Source organism: Idiotropiscis lumnitzeri, chromosome 8 (assembly GCF_059441095.1).
Source record: "Idiotropiscis lumnitzeri isolate Australia: NSW breed Sydney's pygmy pipehorse chromosome 8, RoL_Ilum_1.0, whole genome shotgun sequence".
Taxonomy (NCBI): Eukaryota; Metazoa; Chordata; class Actinopteri; order Syngnathiformes; family Syngnathidae; genus Idiotropiscis; species Idiotropiscis lumnitzeri.
Genome location: NC_142398.1, coordinates 14402979 through 14420976, shown reverse-complemented (window position 1 = coordinate 14420976; position 17998 = coordinate 14402979). Strand labels below are relative to the sequence as shown.

At 39.2% G+C, this 17998-nt stretch overlaps 1 protein-coding gene across 11 annotated transcripts in view; it reads right to left on the bottom strand.

The window, feature by feature from the left end:
- Positions 1-17998, bottom strand: part of adgrl3.1 (adhesion G protein-coupled receptor L3.1) — a 140293-nt gene that overhangs the window by 84884 nt on the left and 37411 nt on the right. For all 11 annotated transcript variants that reach the window (XM_088302181.1, XM_088302184.1, XM_088302185.1 and 8 more), the window contains exons 3-4: positions 14031-14154; positions 6938-7151 (exon numbers count right to left, since the gene is read on the bottom strand). In XM_088302181.1, the coding sequence (XP_088158307.1) occupies positions 6938-7151; positions 14031-14085 (269 nt within the window). In that variant the 5' untranslated portion in view covers positions 14086-14154. The remainder of the gene's footprint in view (positions 1-6937; positions 7152-14030; positions 14155-17998) is intronic.

Genomic DNA, 17998 nt, shown 5'->3' with positions numbered 1-17998 from the left:
TTTCTGCTTGCAACACTCTCCTATAGTGCACCGCTCAACTGCAGCAAGAACCACACACCTCCGCGCAACTCCCCCTGGAGATACTTTAATGTGCACCCAACCAAACAACGCAGCAGATTTAACCATCATGGCTTTCTTTGACACACACTGGGATCCTCAATTAAAAGAAAGTGGAGGGAAGCGAAAAACAACAAGCAAATTACTAGTGGCCATTCTGAAAGGGGGCTGCATCAGTGGCCCGGCTCAAGCGATGCCACTATCACACTTAAAACTGATTAGGCGTAACGTTCATGGCCGCTGCTTTGTTTCAACCTTCAACCCAGCAGTTCCCAAAGGGGAGATAATCTGGGAAATGCTGCGATATCAGGTCCTCTCCGGGTTGCCTGAGAAGCCTTGGGAGATCCTCTGGAGATATGAGGCTTTGATATCAAGACCAATTATGTGCTACGGGCACACACTCACACAACAACCATGCACGTAAAACACGCACGCACACACACATACACAAGCTCTTTGGCCTTGGTGAGCTGGAGGAGGAAACAAAGCGAGGATGTGATAGCGAGGAAACACTGGGCAGGCGGAACAATTCTGATTTTATCATACAGTTGAGTTGAATTCCAACGACAATGCAGTCGCACAATGATAGCGTACCAAGCTCAATGAGGAACAAGCACAGTATTTCGCTATTCCTGTCTTTTTTTGCTTTTTTTGTAGTTAATGATATTAGATCATGATTTTTAAATTGTACAGCAGCTGTGCTTATTTTATGATGTACACCATAAAAAAAAAATGTAATTATTATCAAAACAATTAAGAACTGACTGGAGGGGTGAACATAAAAATAACATTTTGTTTTGGATTATTTATTTTAAACTACGGCAATAAAATACAAGAGTAAATAAAAATATTTATAATATATTTTCATTTTATTCTTTCCAACTCTATACAGTTGTCTTCCTTTCAACTTAAAGTAACATCTTCATATGAATTTTTTTTCAATCAGTTACATTTATGAGTTGAATATAATTGCAGTTCAATTAAATTCCCAATTACTTCATTTTCTAGATAATGAGGGAATATTAAAAAATACAAAAAAAATTAACACTGTGGTCAATAGCACATTTTAATCAGATGGCTCTATGTATCTCTAAATATAGATTCGATGCTGATAAAAAAAAAACAACTTCACTTCTGTTTTAACACATCAGGTTTTTGAGATAATCATTTTTTTTTTTTTTTTAATTTAAGTTTGACCAATAAAGGTTTGTACAGATAGATTTTACCATGCTTTTATGGCCATGACGTTCAAGATTAAAAAAATATATAAATAAAATAAAAACACCGGAACTTAATCCTATGATTCATAAATATTACTAAGTATTATACTGCATATCATGCTGTTATATTATACTCATGAAAACCTAAAAAAAAAAAAAAAAAAAAAAAAAATGGCTCTGAATCTGAATAAAAAAATAATCTAAAAAATTGTTGTCGTTGATATGTTCTCTCCATGCTTGAGTGCCTTTCCACAGTCCAAAAACATAAAGTTCACGCTAGGTTGTTTAAAGACTCTAAAATTGTACATACTGCAGGTGTGAATGTGGGTGTGAAATGTTGTGTCATCTGTGATTGGCTGGCGAACAGCCCAATTGGACCCGCCTCTCACCCAGTGAGGCTCCAGCTCACCTGTGTGACCCTGAACAGGATAAGTGGTGGATAATGAATAAATGAAAACAGAAATCCATTAGCATTTTGTCACCAGTGTGCAAATCTTCCCCAAAAAGTAGAGCACAAATGGAGAAGGAATAAATAGTTAAGTCAGAGCAGCCATGAGGGAAAATATGTCATTTAAAATGAAATATAGCACTGATGAAGGTGTTGCTTGATGATGAATCTTAATAATGACTTTGCAATGCTAACAGCTGGAGCATATTAGCGAAAAAAAAAACTTGAGCTATTTGGAAGTTATCTACGTGGGTGGAAGTGAAACTTTCATTAATACTAACTTGTTTTTGGGGATTAAAATGTCTGACTCATTTTTTTTAATTATTGTTCCTTAGTATATGGTATTTCAATAAAATATATATTTTTTTACAATTCAGGTAGCATCGGATTTTTTTTTGTAATGTTTTAATCTTGTTTCTATTAATGGTAGATTTTGGTTGATGGCTGCCTTAAATGATTGTTTTTGTTGTTGTTCCTGTTCGTTTATGTAATTTTCTACGATCTAATATTCCGTTATTTATTTTACTTATATGATAGATCCTATTCAAATACAACAGTTTTTTTCACAATTTGTCATTTATTCTTTAGTATTGCAACTGATCAATTTTGTCATATTTTTCAAAGCTCCATTGTAAAGGCTAATAGTGACAATCGTTGACAGATTTAAAGGGACTGTGTAGATTTTTTCGCCATCTAGGGGTGAACAAATAGAATGCAACAACCTGCATTTTGAAGAACGCTCATTACAGAGCCTAAGAGAGGACAAATTCGCAAGCCCAATTTCTTCAGCAGAGGCTCATGCAAAATGTCATGACAAACGACTTCTTGTATTCCCTCAAGTGGCAGAGTAATTGCATTGCATTTGTGACACAAGCCGCAGTCATTGATACAAAGATTTTCTGATCGAGTCATTCTCTTCTTCAGGTCTCGCAGCAGAAAGATGGAGGTGAGACATGCCAGCATTTGCATATTATTGCGATTAATAGTGTGTGTTTAAAATGAATGAACTCTGAAAAATCAAAACAGTCTACACACTGTCCCTTTAAAGCAAATTGTAACTCACAACCTTCTGAGACACACACACACACACGCACGCACACCCATACAGGGAATACTGTATATGTGCTAAAGTGTTGTTCTTGGTCTGAGTCACCTTTAACAGAGGATCCCTCAAGATTTAGTTTGGCCTCTGGCTTTGCTAATTGGAGCTTAAAGTCTGGCGTAGCCCCTGGGCAGTGAAAGCTGCATGTGACACAACACAAATGTGTGTGTATACGTGTGCAAGTACCGTGTATAAATTATGGATGGCAAGTGCAGTAAGAAAAGTGGCCACACCGGTTGCAGCTGCCAGAGCAAGCGGTAAGAGGAAGGCAGTGCAAAAGAGTCACAAACAGAGCACTGTCACGTGACAAAGACAGGTGGTTTGATAGAGATACAATATAATGATTGTGTGGCGGGGGTGAGGAGGGGGGGGTGAGGATGAAAGTAGCACAACTGAAAATAATGGGAGGATGGGACTGGATGTGAGGAAATGAAGTTACTCACGGTGCCATAATGAATTAGTTCTGTCTGGACATCCTCATTTCACAGAGCATTGCTTTTTGTTCCGCTATAATGTTCCAGTTACTTCTCATCAAGCCTCTAAGCTAGATTTGCACTGCAGGTCTTAATGCCCAATTATGATTTAGTGCCTTTATTTGATTTTTTTTTTTTCTATTGTCTGATTACTTCTACCTTCAAGTGGTGCATATCTATTATCACTTTATTTACGTTTGCTGAAAAACAAACCAATATAGAAGCAAAAATGACAAAATAAAGGTAAAACATTTTATTCAATCAAACATTACATATAATTTAGTTGTCATATGTTCAGAAAGTAATTTCTGAATTACTAAAATGCCCACCCCTAGATGATTTTTTTTTCCCTATTAAATGGCGACCTGCGAGCTTTCATTGTCGTTTTCATGTTATCTCTAATGGGCTGTTTGGCGAGACGTCTGTATCTCATGTCATCAATCGCCATGTTCTGTTGACAGCCAGCTCACAGTTATTAAATATCCAGTTTGAGAGTTTGTACAAAGCTAACATTATGGATATAGCAGATCCATATGGAATTTTCAAATCACATGAAATGAAGGTCATATATTGCCATCAAGCCGCGGGGAATCATTTAACCATTTTCTTTTGAATCATGCTGATGTGTTTGTAGCTCAAAGACCACATCCCTGAGTTAGAATTCTTTGTTAAGTACAAACATCCACCAAGGCCAAACAATACCACTCAGCGCCGTCCTGGAAATGATTTCTCTCCCCTTTCCACTTTAAAAGAAAAGTCAAAGATGGATCACCCCGAAAAGTGGAGCAAAAAAAGGAGAGCTTTGGTCCGTTGTGATCAAGCACAGTCCGAAAGGAATTTGGAATGTGCATTATCAAGTATGCATTCAAATGAAGGACAAGAAAATTATCTGCCACTTTCATTTATCACAACACCAACACTGTTTACTGAATCCATAGCAAATTTTTTTTTTCCTTTGGCCAGGCCCAGCACACCAACAAAAAATGTTGCTCCTTGGCAGAGGTTATTACCAAGCGCTCCATGACTTTAATTCAACAGCAACAAGTGTAATTACATGGCCCACTGCCAGTGCCTTTGAGGATGTGTTGCCAAAAGATTTTTGTGTTTTCATGCACCCGTGGTGTGAATTGGTTTCCAAATAAAAACACCTGCTTTAGTCCGGAGAGAAAGACGATGAATTGTTCAGATGAGTTCTGCTGTTTATGCCGCCGTATGCACCACTGGCATCTACCAGTGACTCATATATGGACAACAAAAACAGCTTGGAGTAGGGAAAATGATCTTCTTGAAAGAAGGGTGGTAATTCGTCTTAAAAATGTGACAAATGGATAAGGTTGTGCAGCAGAGCACAATTTACTTTGGCGTCTGCGTCAGACTTTTTTCTTTTTTTTTTTTTTCTGCCATTTTACCAGGTGTGACAGGAGTGTTGCCGTGTTGTGACATTTCTATGTTGTGTTTGTTTGCTGTCAAGTTCAGTACAGTTAGTTAGAATGTGGGAAGTGTAGAATTTGACACTGATACTTTAAGAGGATGAATACAAAATGAGCAGTTGAAAACGCGCTGGCTTCTTCCGCTCGTATCCGATGGCAATGAGACACCTCTGTCTTTTTTTTTTTTTAGTGTTCCTGTTTGTCACATATATTTAAGAAAGATTTTATTTCCATAGATCGAGACGTGGGAGAAGTCATTATCCAGTAATTCGGACATAACGCCGCATGAAGGGAGCTCAATCCGGATTCATCCGACAATTTGATAAAAGAAAGTAGTCTGTGTCCTACGTTAAAAAAAAAAAAATATATATATATATATATATATATATATATATATGTAAATTCTAGCATGGTCTAGCATACTCGTGCGCTGCCCTCATTTGGATGCAAATGAGGGATTCCATGTGGATTGGCTGGCAAAAGACAATTTCCATCCCACAAGGACGCGCAAAGGCGAAACGCTACTTTAAGCACAATTCGACCGGTATTCTAGCAAAACACTAAAAGGAAGAAAACTCCACCTATGCGCACAGACTGCGCGCAAAACGAAGATAGTGCCCTTAGAGTTGAATATTTGTGATTTTTTTTTTTTTTACACATTTATAATAGTCACATAAAAATAAAACTTCAATGTACAGAAAAAAGTAGCAATTGTCACTATAACATTTGGTCCACTCGTGCAGTTTCAGAGAGAGAAAAAAAAATCTTCTATAAATCCATTTATAAAAAGGGATGCATTGCATTTATAGTCAGCTCGAATTTCATGATCACGCTCTTTTATTCGATCTCATAAAATATCATAAAACTTTGCTGGTGTACTTTTCATTCATGTCTACGGGTTTGTTGGGAATTTCACAACAAATCATATAAAGAAGCAATGTACGGAAGGACCTCTAATTTGTCAGATTTATTTTTTGGCATCTTCTACCTCTCTGATGTTGTTTCTAACAAACAATAAAATTAATATGTCAGTCTAAGATGATCTCACCCCACTGAGACGCACGTGAGAGGCACCTGTGACTCCTTCCTGTGCCAATGTAGTTGTTATAATGTTATTTTAATGTTTGGGTTAGCTAGTTTTTGTCACATTGGTGGCGACTCCGCCATTCCAGCCCCACTCACGCCAGCTTCGAAGCCGCCTCATTACCGCATCGCCGGCTCGGGAGCGCTGGCTGCAAAGGCAGCGCTTTGAAGGCTCCAAGGAGTTGAGTTTTTAATAACGTACATTCACGCAGCATAAGCTGGCGTCATTTCCATTGGGTTAGCTCTGTTGCTACGAACGTAGCGTTTCAGTCTTGGCATGACTAATCGATTCACACTCAGTGCAACCTGGGGACCGGAGTGGGGCGGATGGATGAGTTTAGTACCCAAGAACCCCACAAAAAATTGGTCAGTTTTGTACAAAACAACACAAGAAAGTGTGTCAAATTGACAGAATTAATGGATGGCTCTATTTTTTTACCCCAAAATTATGTTATTTTTAACCCAACTGTGTTTAGAGTGAACTGTATGGTTTCAAGTTGTAATATATCTATTTACCACTAGATGGCAGACATCGCTTAGTAGGGCTTGAACTAGATCGTGCATTGCCCTATATTCCAACTTGAGTCGGCGTAATACATTCTTGTAAGTTTTTTGGGAGGGGGTATTAATAAGCAGAGTAATACATAGTACCTGAATATTACTATTCTCACGTGTTTTTGTGGAAAAATGAGAACTTGAACTTAACTCATTCACTACCAGCCAAGTGAAAAAAATAAAATGGATCTTTGACGTCTTTAGCCGTCAATGGCAGTCAATGAGTTAATGTGGGATTGCTGCTCAGCAGTTTTGTGCCATCCTTGAAAGGTATTTTTTATGATAAAGAGCTAGGGAAAAAAATCATCTTATGTGCTTATTTTTTAAATGTTCAAATGCCGGATCTTTTCTACATACATTGAACATCATTTAAGTTGCTCAACTGCTGGCATCTAAATTTGGACCGTGTGCACGCACATGAATTTTTCTTGACTGAGGTTGATGATAAGATATAAGTGTGGACTAATTTAGCAAAGGACTCATGCTGTCTAGTTGAGTTCTTTCCAAACAGAAGGCCACATCAGAACACATCACACACATCCAGACATAATCTGGCACACCCCCCTGACCTGAGTGACATGATCTTGTAGGCGTCGGGCAAATAGCACCGAGTGTTCTCCATCTGCGCCGGGTCCGAGTCACAGATCTTGTCGTCGGTGCGGCCGTAGTTGGCACTCTCGATCATGATGACGTCCGTGCCGGGGCAACGGAGTTCAATGGGGTAGGATTCACACGACAGCTCCCGGCGCACCACTGCCATGGGGATCGGAGCGCGGCTGGAGGCTGCAATACACATCAGCAGTCATTTTGACGTGCACACGAAATATGACAGTTCTTTAAACAAGCACGGACTGTTGTAGTATGTTTCCATATGTCCTTATTTTGAGCGAGATTATCCATTTGAGAAACAGAACTAACAAGTCGAAAAACTATTATCGTTTAATTCTCTGGAAATAAAACAGATTTATAAAAGATAACTCAAAGTATGCTGATTCCTAATTATGCTCTCTGGCTTTAGATTGTATGCAAATGTCCACTTTCTCTGTACTTAAATAGGATATGTGTCACCAATCCCTGTGAGACTGAAAATGACTGATCTGCCCCAGATCTTCTTTGGCTGCTGGTTTTCACTCCCTTGATTTTTAAATGAGTTGATTTGATGATGCTCCATTGGCTGACGAAACATCTGCCAGACTGTAAAAAGAAAAAAAAAAAAAAAGAGAGAAGCACTGGTTTGCTGCTGACGTGGTCTGTCTGGATTTTGTTTGACCTGGATTTAATGTGTTTTTGCCAAGGGGGGGCATTGTGTGGACCTCCACTAAAGCGAAATGGGTAGGCTTCGTAATTGACTTGACATATGTTCAACATAGTCATAGTCAAACTTAAAAAAAGTATTTGGCAGATTTTTTTTCTTTCTACTCCTTATGAGATGTTGGATTATATTGAAGCTGATACTGGAACATTCTTTAATACTGATGCTGTTCAAATGTTGAATATGGTGATGTCTAATGTCTCCTCATTCCCCATAACATAACCTGTAGTAATACTCTTACGACAATTTAATGATGTGGCAAATATCTCAAGCCTGAAACTGATGATGTGTGTGTGCCTGAATGTTCCAAGGAGGATTTTGGTTGTTGTGGAATATTTTGGATGTTGTTATTCACTATCCGTTGAGTGCAAAGATCCCTGTGAGCACCTGCCATCATCCCTTGATAGATGAGGCTGTTGCTGAGGTACTCTGTTTTATCCATGTTACCAATGAGCCTGGACCAGCTGTGCCATTCCATTTGAAAAATGTATCCTTGTGTGTGGTGATAAATACACTAATCAACCATGTCTGCAGTTGTAGCAAAGAGTTTGCCTTTAAAAAAAAAAGGGAAAAAAAATGCTGAGTTTGGTGCGAATTCCCACAATACCTTAGTTCAGTAAACAGCCATAAAAATCCATTTTGGGCTTTTATTTAGCATAACTAATAGGTAGCAGAACTTGGTTTAGCGACATTTAGAATTAGTTTGTAATTCTCCCATAATCCACTATCTGAAGTTATTACATGGGAAAATCCCGATGTCCAGTGTGATAAATTGTGGTCATTCACACAAAATATTCGTTATTCTTTGAATGCATGATAAAGTCGATAAGTGGGTAGTACTCTAGTAATGTTGATTAATTTATTATTAAATTATCTCTTTTGTTGTGGTTGCCGTTGAACACATACTTTTAAGCTTCTTAAAAATGACATATATATATATATATATATATATATATATACGAAACCAAACGAGTGAGATTCAGCAGCAACTTCCCACTTCTTGTAACCATAGCAACCTCGCCATCCCCAGCTCTACCATTGGTTGGACGAGCATCAGGGTTACACAGATGCAGCAAAGAATCTGAATGAGCTCAATGACACGCTGCCCCCAACTCTAGTTGATGCTGCACTTCAACACGCACTCACACACACACACACGCACACACACGCATGATGACATGTAGAGACATAAATTCCCGCCTTGCGTTGCATAATATCAGCGTAGCTCTCGAGGGCTCTGCATTGATAATGGCATAAGATGGCTTAGAGATAAGACTGATATATAAATGACATTTACTGAAAAGGTCCTCTCCAATGAACATGTTCATGCAGACACACACACACACACACACACAATGCATAAAAACCCACAGGCTATCACTCAACCTTCAGAAAAACTTCTGAAAAGATGTGTGTCGTAGTGGTACCAGAAGCTTTGTGTTTGTGTGTGCATACATAGTGGGGCAGTGGGTCATTACTGTGTTAATGTGCATTTTCTTGAATGGCTTTATCCGATCTTAGTGAGCATGAATGTCAGTTTTGAAGAGAGGGGTTAATTGAAGCGCGCCGGGATCAATACATCATATTGTGATGCCGGCAGTCTAGACTGGCTTTGCCTTAGATGTCTACCGGTGTTGCCTTGCAGGGTCTCCACAGGGCATAAATGCGGCATTTTGACACAATCACGTACAAACACCTCAAACACATCATTAAAATAAGAACTCTTGAAATTAATGGCAACGCAGTAAACGCTGTCTATTGAACATGTTGTCCTATCTTTATTTAATTATTTTTTTTATGAGGAGCCTAACCTATAAAAGTATCTCGATGTTTAACTCGCCTCTCAAAGACTCACTTCGATTGCATATTTGTGTCAGCCTGCCTCCGTACTGGAGATGTGCTCCTGGCTAATATTTAGCCATGTGTCTGAGCACACATTCGCCAATGCGTGAGTGCATGTTAATGTGTCAGCGCCGGTGTAAGTGGTGACACAAACTTGGCAGCTGCAAACGGCACAGACAATCTTATTTGGACGCTCTCGTCGCCTCGGGGGACTGAAACAAAAGGATATCGATTTTTACATTTGGGCCAAGAACAAGAGAGTGGCAGATGAGGTGAAGAGATGGAAAGGAGAAGGCGAAGGTGAGGGAGAGGAGGAGATAGACTTGCAAGGCGATTCCCTCGCTTGAACTGCCAATTGTTTTTGGCTTTTGTTAATGTTAGAGCAGCGGATGCAAACACTGCAAAAAGATATTTTAAAGGATAAAGCGGGTGTTAGTGAGCGACCGCTGAGCGAGTCAAGCAATCACTTTGATGTTGTTCTCAGCGGTGTCTCAACAATAGCGGGAGAGTGAAAGTTTTGCACCTCTCCCCCTCATCCATCCATTGATGCTGCAAACTATTCAAAATGAGGGTTATAACGAATACAGAGCAGTAATTAAATGAGCACATTTTGGCGGGATTGTCAAATGCAAGGTCATCAACATCAAAACCAATCTGGGAGGGAATAAAATTATACATTTAGATTTGTCTTTGGCTTGGAGTATTATTTTAATGTATATCATATTTATTGTATTGAAATCTTTTAGTGATACTCCAATAAAGGATCAGCCAAAATAAGATATGTTCAAAGAAGAAACAAGTGACAAGAAAACTTTTCACGTGAAGTAAGCGCCACATAAATTACACTAATTGATTTTGTTTTCCATTCTTTCCTTAAAAGATCTCCAAAGCGTCTCATTATTATTATTATTATTATTATTATTATTATTATTTTATTATTTTTATTTTATTGTTGTTATTATTATTATTTATAACAATAATAATAATAAGAAGAATATATTTAATGATTATATTTGTCACATTTAAATGACAGTTAGGCACATTCAAATGTTTCTGTAAACATTGTCAATATATTCCAAATGTAAATAGAGCTGAGCAACAACAATTAAAAAAAAAAAAAAAAAGTTGGATGCTGTACTAGTTATTACTCAAAGATCTAAGCACTGGCTGAGAATCAAATCAGATTTCTCTGCTCCTATTCCATTTTCTCTTCTTCTCACAGACTTTACGGTATTTGCATTGTATTCAACGATGGCTTTGATAAGCTGTGACAGACTCATATTATTTTCTTTCTTTGCCATTGTACCTCAGAGACAACATCATGGTATTCTCACTCAAATTTGGATGGAATCACATTTTCTAGTTCTAGTTTCATTTTATTGTCAACGAGTGAAAAAAAAAAAACAGCTGTGTGGGTGAACCAGAGCTTGTGTGTTCCTCTGTCCCGGACCAGACAATTTATGAGCGCTGCAATCTATCCAGCTATAAAAGTTATAAAAGAATATTTTGGAGCTGAGATGCAACATATTATATAAAAACCATCCCCACATTCCCCGCATGTTGACTTTTATAGAGGCGAGACTTTTCTCTTCAATGGTCCCAAGTGACTGAAATGTTGCCTCGGTTGAGGCAAGAAAAGTGCGGCGACTTTTCCTTACATTGTCAAAAAACTAGTAAAATCACATAAATCAGCCACTGCCCCCAAAACACCCAGAGTGACATTTGGAGGTTACAGAAGTGAACCTCGGTGAGCATTACAATTTATTTTAAATCAGTCCCACGTTGACGCGACTGATATAGTCTCCATTCTCGTGCTTATTTCGAGTCCTTGGCTTTAGCCAAAAAAAAGTCACGCAGCGCTCCCACTGTGGTCATGTGCCCCTTTTGGAATGCTTCAACTCACATTAGAAAATGTTGATTTATGACAAGGCACAACAATTGTTAAAACACTTCCGCGTACCGGAAGGTCAAGGTTTAAGTTGTGCGAAAATGTTTGGTGAAGATGGACAGCTTTCAGTGTCACGTTAGCAAAAATAAACCTGTAGTTAGAGTTAAGACAATAATGACCTTTTTTTGAAGGAGGTCTTAAGGTGGCAGAATAACACTTGTAAGTAACACAATGACAGAGCTCAGGTGCGGAAGCATGATTAGTGTAGAAATCACGTGATTTTTTAAGAAAATCAACACATGAGGAATAATGAAAATCAGTTGCAACATTAAGTTATAAAATTAAATTAAATTACATAATTTTTCTAAATTATTATTATATTTTTTTTTTTTTTTTTTTATTTAAGAAATGGTTGACATTACTCAAAGAACTTCAGTAAGTCCCAAAAAGTTTTTATAGCCCTTAACTCATTTATTCCCAGCCGTTTTCACGAAAGGAAACACCTCAATCACAGCGGGGTTTTTTTTCTCTTTTTTGACTGATTTTGTAACGCCTGCACAATATTGTGTTCTAAAGATAAAAACATGGAGCTATGACGCCCAAAAAAAAAAAAATCAATAAAAAAAAAAAAAAAAGGCTATGACGTATAAATACGTCTTTGGGAGGCAGGGACTACAATTTTGAAAATGTAAATATACGTCTAATGGATTGAATGAGTTAATCACAAGAACGTCTCAAATGGCATCTGTTGACAAATATTAACGACATCCCCTGATCTTAACCCCAAGGAGGGCAAGGAAACTAAAAACAATATATATATCTGGGGAAAAATGAAAAACCTTGAGAAGGATCCATAGATGAGTTAAACCCCCTTCAAGTTCACTTGTAGAGCATTCAAATGTATCGTAACATTAGTGTGGACACATGAATATTGCATCAGTCATCATGATGGATTTATAGATTTTTGTGAATGGCTATTCTTGTCTGCCAATTTTATATTTTTAAATGTATTGCTTTGTAAGTCATCCACAGCTGAATTTCATGCGGGTGGCGTAGGATCGATTCTCTCTCAATGACCACCGTTGTGATTGTGAGTGTCCTTTGGTTGATTGGCAACCAATTCAGGGTGTCATCTGGAACAGGCTACATTTCCCCGTGACCCTGAACAGGATAAGTGGTATAAAATGGATGGATGGCATTGTCTGGGTGGCTTGATTGATATTGGAGAGCACCGGTTACTCCAGTTCTTTCAGTGTATAATTGTACAAGTGGTCTCGCTCTAGTAGAATCAGGAAGAACACTGCAGTGATCTACATAGGTAACGTCAAAGAAGAATGTTCCCCATCATGCATGCATCCCTCGGCCTAATGACAAGTCTGTGGAGAAGCTGCCGTGCGCGTCGCTCTGTGTCCTCAAGCTAAACGGTCTTTGTTTCAACTAATCCTGCTTAAGTATCAACAGCACTATTTGCATATGTCGACTTATTCTTTAGACATCGATGCAAATACCTTTGACTGAAACCCATCTAGTGGCATTAAAGCTAAAAAAAAAAAACCTTGATGCCTCTGTAAAACACATTTCACCATTTCAAGAATATCCATGTCTGCGCTGTTAGTATGCATGTGCAGGTGCACACGCTGGAGTCCTGCGCATGTGTGTGCGCACATCCGCAGCAGCTTTTCCTCACAACGGGGTGATTGACAGAAGCCATTAATGGGATTAAGTCCAAGAGGGCCAGAGCTCCCTCTAGCAGACTTCAAAGTGCAGCAGCAACAGGGGAAAATACACAGAATAAGCGATCGGGGCATCTGTGCACTTGCTTGTGTGTGTGTGCGTGCACTAAGTGAAGCCAAAAAAGACAAGCATTGACATTAGAGATTCAAAATGGAACACATTTGGTAATCCTGCCACAAACTACTTTTAAATCTATTGTGCAAAAAAAATTGTCCATTAATGCAGTGGAAACTTGAAATGCCGACTAACATCATACAATTTGGAGTTCAAACTCAAAACTATTATCTTGCTTGATGTCACACAAATCTGGAGAAACTGAAATCCTCAGAGATTTTGTGACTGCAGTTCGCTGACGTGGAGTATGTTACAGAGAGGAGAACCAACATCGAGTCCACTTGGTCTACACTCGAAATGATTCACGTGGGTGATTGCAGAAAAATGTTTCTTTGTTTCAGTGGAATGAAGATAACTCAAATAAAAATAATAAAACATATGGACGCTTGCTTTGTCTACTCTTTATCCGAGAAAACTTGCATCCTCCCACCCTCCCCTTTAACAATCATCCCCAAGTGCAAATCATAAAAAGCTAAGTACCTATTTAATTGATTTTGCTTGTTATAATCAGTGATTAACTTCTTTCTAACATGGCGTGGTAGCTTTGCTCGTCATCGTCACAGGTTGCGGCTTCGTAAATCCTTCAAATCCAAATTTGTCTTTCTTTTATGATACCACATGCAGGGGCGTGGTGGCCTTCGGGAAATTCGGGAAAATAAGGCCGCTCGGTGATTACATTTCAGTGTGTGATGGCCGCTCCCTGTCGCCACAGATCCCCACACCGAAATTTTCACGTTAAAATTACCGTAATAACACCACACGCGAAGCTTACCGATGGCAATGGGAGCAAACAAAGTTGAGAGGAAGAGGAGGCATCTGGTCCACATGACGTTCGGTTGGCCCGGAAGTAGAGGAGGATTTACTTCCTTCTTCTCACAACTTACGAGCACGCAGGTCTGAAAGATAACAGAAAAACATCAGACGGCATTGACAAAAAGTGTTTACGATTGTGGCTGCATCGTGCAACGCTTTAAAACGCTTTAGGAGATAATAGGAAGAGGTTAGAAAACATAGAATACAATCTAGATCCAAGTAATTGCATGCTTTGCGGACTTCTAATGAATTTCTATTTGCTAGTCAAAAACTTTACTTTCCGCACGCTTATAATCCACAAAATACACTTGGGAATGGTAAAAGCCTTTTTAATAATGCATCATTAAAAAAAAAAAAACAATATTTGATATTTCTGCAGTGAGCTGTACAAACATCCAAACACGAAAACCGGCAGTGTCGCTTAGTGTGTACACACATCCACTCCTAGTTTGCTGCTTCATAATCTAATAATCGTGTGCAATATGTTGAATATGAAAAGTGTGTGGGGAGCAGATGTTTAAAAGCACATAAATCCATGAAAAACTAATCAGAATGACTCAGCAGGCCTTGATATGACATAGTTTTAATAGTATTTAATCATAAGTTAAATGTTGCTTCATATCGGGAAAAACTGCGCCTAAATCTCAATTAGGACACACTTCAACTGATCTTTCTAATCAGCTTTAATGTATGAACTGTATTGATGCTCGAGTCTAATTGTGCATTCTGCAGTCTTACAACGATAAGCAATTAATGAGAGGATGGTGAATGTGATTTTTTTTTTTTTTTTAGCAATAATATATTGCAAAGCCTCATTTCTTGCACCGCCAGCAAACTCAGCAAACCATCAATGGGACATTTTTCTTTTTGCATTTCTGAATTGTCGCCTTCCAACCTTATTGATCTCCCGTTCCAGTGAGAAATATCCAGGTTATGTCCAATTAAAATAATATTACCATTCACTGGGAGTGTTTCAACAGCAACAGAAACTCAAATGCCTTCAAAGCCCCTTCCCAGGGATGCCGAGAGACGCACGGGCAGGCGGATGGGACAGATGGAGCAAAGCGGCAAGTCGGAGCCATGGGAAATATATCATGTGTAACAGAGACTATTGATCAGGGTGACCATACCGTTTGGGGCCCAGCAGAGACTAAGAGACCGAGTGCATCTCCATCATGTCATGCTGTGTGGGCAAATAACTGCATTGCTTCTGCTGCAACTATTATGCGAATAGCAGGTTTCTATTTCATATATTTAAACTGTCAAGCTGACACGCTGACCTTCTGGAAGCACAAGAGACATGCTGTATATGCATAATGCATGCTCTGAGCAGGCGCAATGACAAAAAAAAGCGTCACACTTGAGATTGTAGTTGACTGGGAACACTCACGCGAGGCAGATACGACGCTAGCGGTGTGGTCATCTGGCTTTTTATTGACACTGTGCTTTTGAAGGCGGCCAAATAAATTCTAGAATTGGAAAATAAATTTCAAATTATGGTAATAAATTAGAATTTGCACCTAGCAGCTGCATGGATAGCAAACCTGTTGCGGATTACTGTACATTCTTGTAGGCTATACTCTTTATGGACTCGATGGGACTATAATAAAAGGTGCGATATTAACGTCAACTTTTAACCTTTTGAAAAAAAAATATTTAGCTGACTTAGTTCACTACTGTACCTGAAAAAATATTTATGGTCAATTTTGACAATAATAAAGCAAAATAGCTAACTGGTCATGCTAGCATGAGCAATTTAAAAAAAAAAAATGACAATAGGACTTTTGAATTCACATCAGTCAAAACGACATTTTCCGTACGCTGATTCCCATTTCAAATCGAGAGCCTGAAGACCATATTGGTATGCACTAAAGGTTTGCGCTCAAAATAGAGTCTCTTAAATATTGATGCAAATCTATAAACGTCCATTCTACAACTTGCCAACAGCTTAAAGGGAGAGAAGGAAGAAAGGATTGCAACCATTTCCTTGAATGCTTTAAACGTCCGCCAGTAGAAAGCAAATGTAGCTTCTGAATCGTATGTGTAATAATGTAACACCTCGCGTCTCATCAGCCGCGACTTTCTGTTAAATCATCTTGCACATGACCTCAGAGGCTTTATGACATACTCAAGGTGATGTTTCTTTTGGAGGCTCATTTCATATCTTCGGTACCTGACAAATCCCTAATGGCATTAACAATAGACAAGCGCTGTATTCTCTCGACCCATTTAAACAACTCAACAAGCTGCCCCATTTTGATTGATTGCTCTCTAACTCGCTTGAACGTGAGCAATCTGACCAGCTGTCCCTCGGTTAGACACAGGCGGTATACGCCGACATATGGCCGGACGCCACCAGCCGCAGCATTCCACTGTTCCATAATTCAAAAGCTATTCTATCACTCCGTATGCCACGCAGCCACCACCCCCACCCCTCCCTCATCAGTTAATTAACCCTTTCATTTCCACCACGCTCACACTTGACTTTGCACACAGGAGCATTTGCGTGACAGCCCGCAGCCAATCCCACTTGAAATCATTCAAGTTCATCATTCAAAAGTGTCACGTTCGAACATATGCTGGGCTAATTTCGCGATAGTTGCATTGTCCGCATTTGATCGTAGATGGCTCGGAGCGTTGATGTGTTTTCGTCAGTTCTTCGTCTTATGTGTAGATGGGTTAACATACCGTATGATGAGGTAAATGGGCAGTAATGGCGCTAATCAGCACAACATATGCGATGTGTTTACACTCCCTTTCATAAGGTTTGGCAACGATTGTACGCTCCATCTGAACCCACTCTGTGTTAAATTGATGTAATAATGGAGGTGTATATTACAGATCATCACCCTTAGCTAGTTAGTTATACTGTATGTTGCAAATGAAATCGTGAAGTATCAGATGGGGGGGGGGCTCTAAATTTCAAACACGGGTTTCGAGATATACTGGAATTGCCGAAGCCAAATAGATCAAATTTGGAATAATGTGAGGTTCACATTTGCCAATCAGGATTTTTTTTCTTCTATTTATTCAGGCCTCTTCAAATACTGTATTGCCCTGTGGTTAACTTTTTAGAAAGTTCAAAATGTTGCCTGTTGTGTTCAATTTTTTATGATATCTGGAACCATTGTATTCACTTTATATCATTTACAAATGAGAAAAAAATGATTTTGGAATTTGCAAAAGTCAACCAGCGTCTCAGGATACGGATTGTGTTCAACTTTGGAGCTGTTCCACACATCTGTTCAAGATATCTTGAAAAGTAAGTCCAAATCGCATCTGTCTGAATTCATAACCCACAACCCAATCCTCAAAAGATTGCATGCTTTGGAGAATTAGCATTTACGTCCTGCATGCTCTAGCCCCGGATAATAACTTGTTGCAGGCTGTTGCCGGGGTCACAACACTGACAGAATAGATTGCAACCATCTATGAACTAATTGATGTTGTGCAGATTCTGTGCACCAAGGCGGTCTGACCCCAGCAGCCAGTGCGCTCGCGTGCGTGTTGCCGTGCGCCATCCCTGTCGCAGAACTACTCATTCAGGGATTCTCTCTTCCACTAATGAGTGCTGACCAGACTAGGCTACCTTGTCAACAGATGTCACATACACACACGCACACATCCGCACACACACACAGTCTGAAACACACATGCTTATCACTAGGAGACCAGAAATCCGACCCCCCCCCCTCGTGTACCCGGCCTTCCTCCTCAGCCTTGAGGCAGAGATTCTCAAATGTGCCCGTGCTGTGTTTGCAATCCAGCCTGCATCCATGCCTTGGAATAATATCGCGCGTGACTGCGTGTGTGTTCGTGCGTGTGTGTGAATGTGTGTGTGTGGGGGGGGGGGGGGTTTAGGGGGAGTAAAACAAAGATTAAAAAAAAAAAAAAATCCTTAATTTTCTTGTTCATTGTATTTGCAAG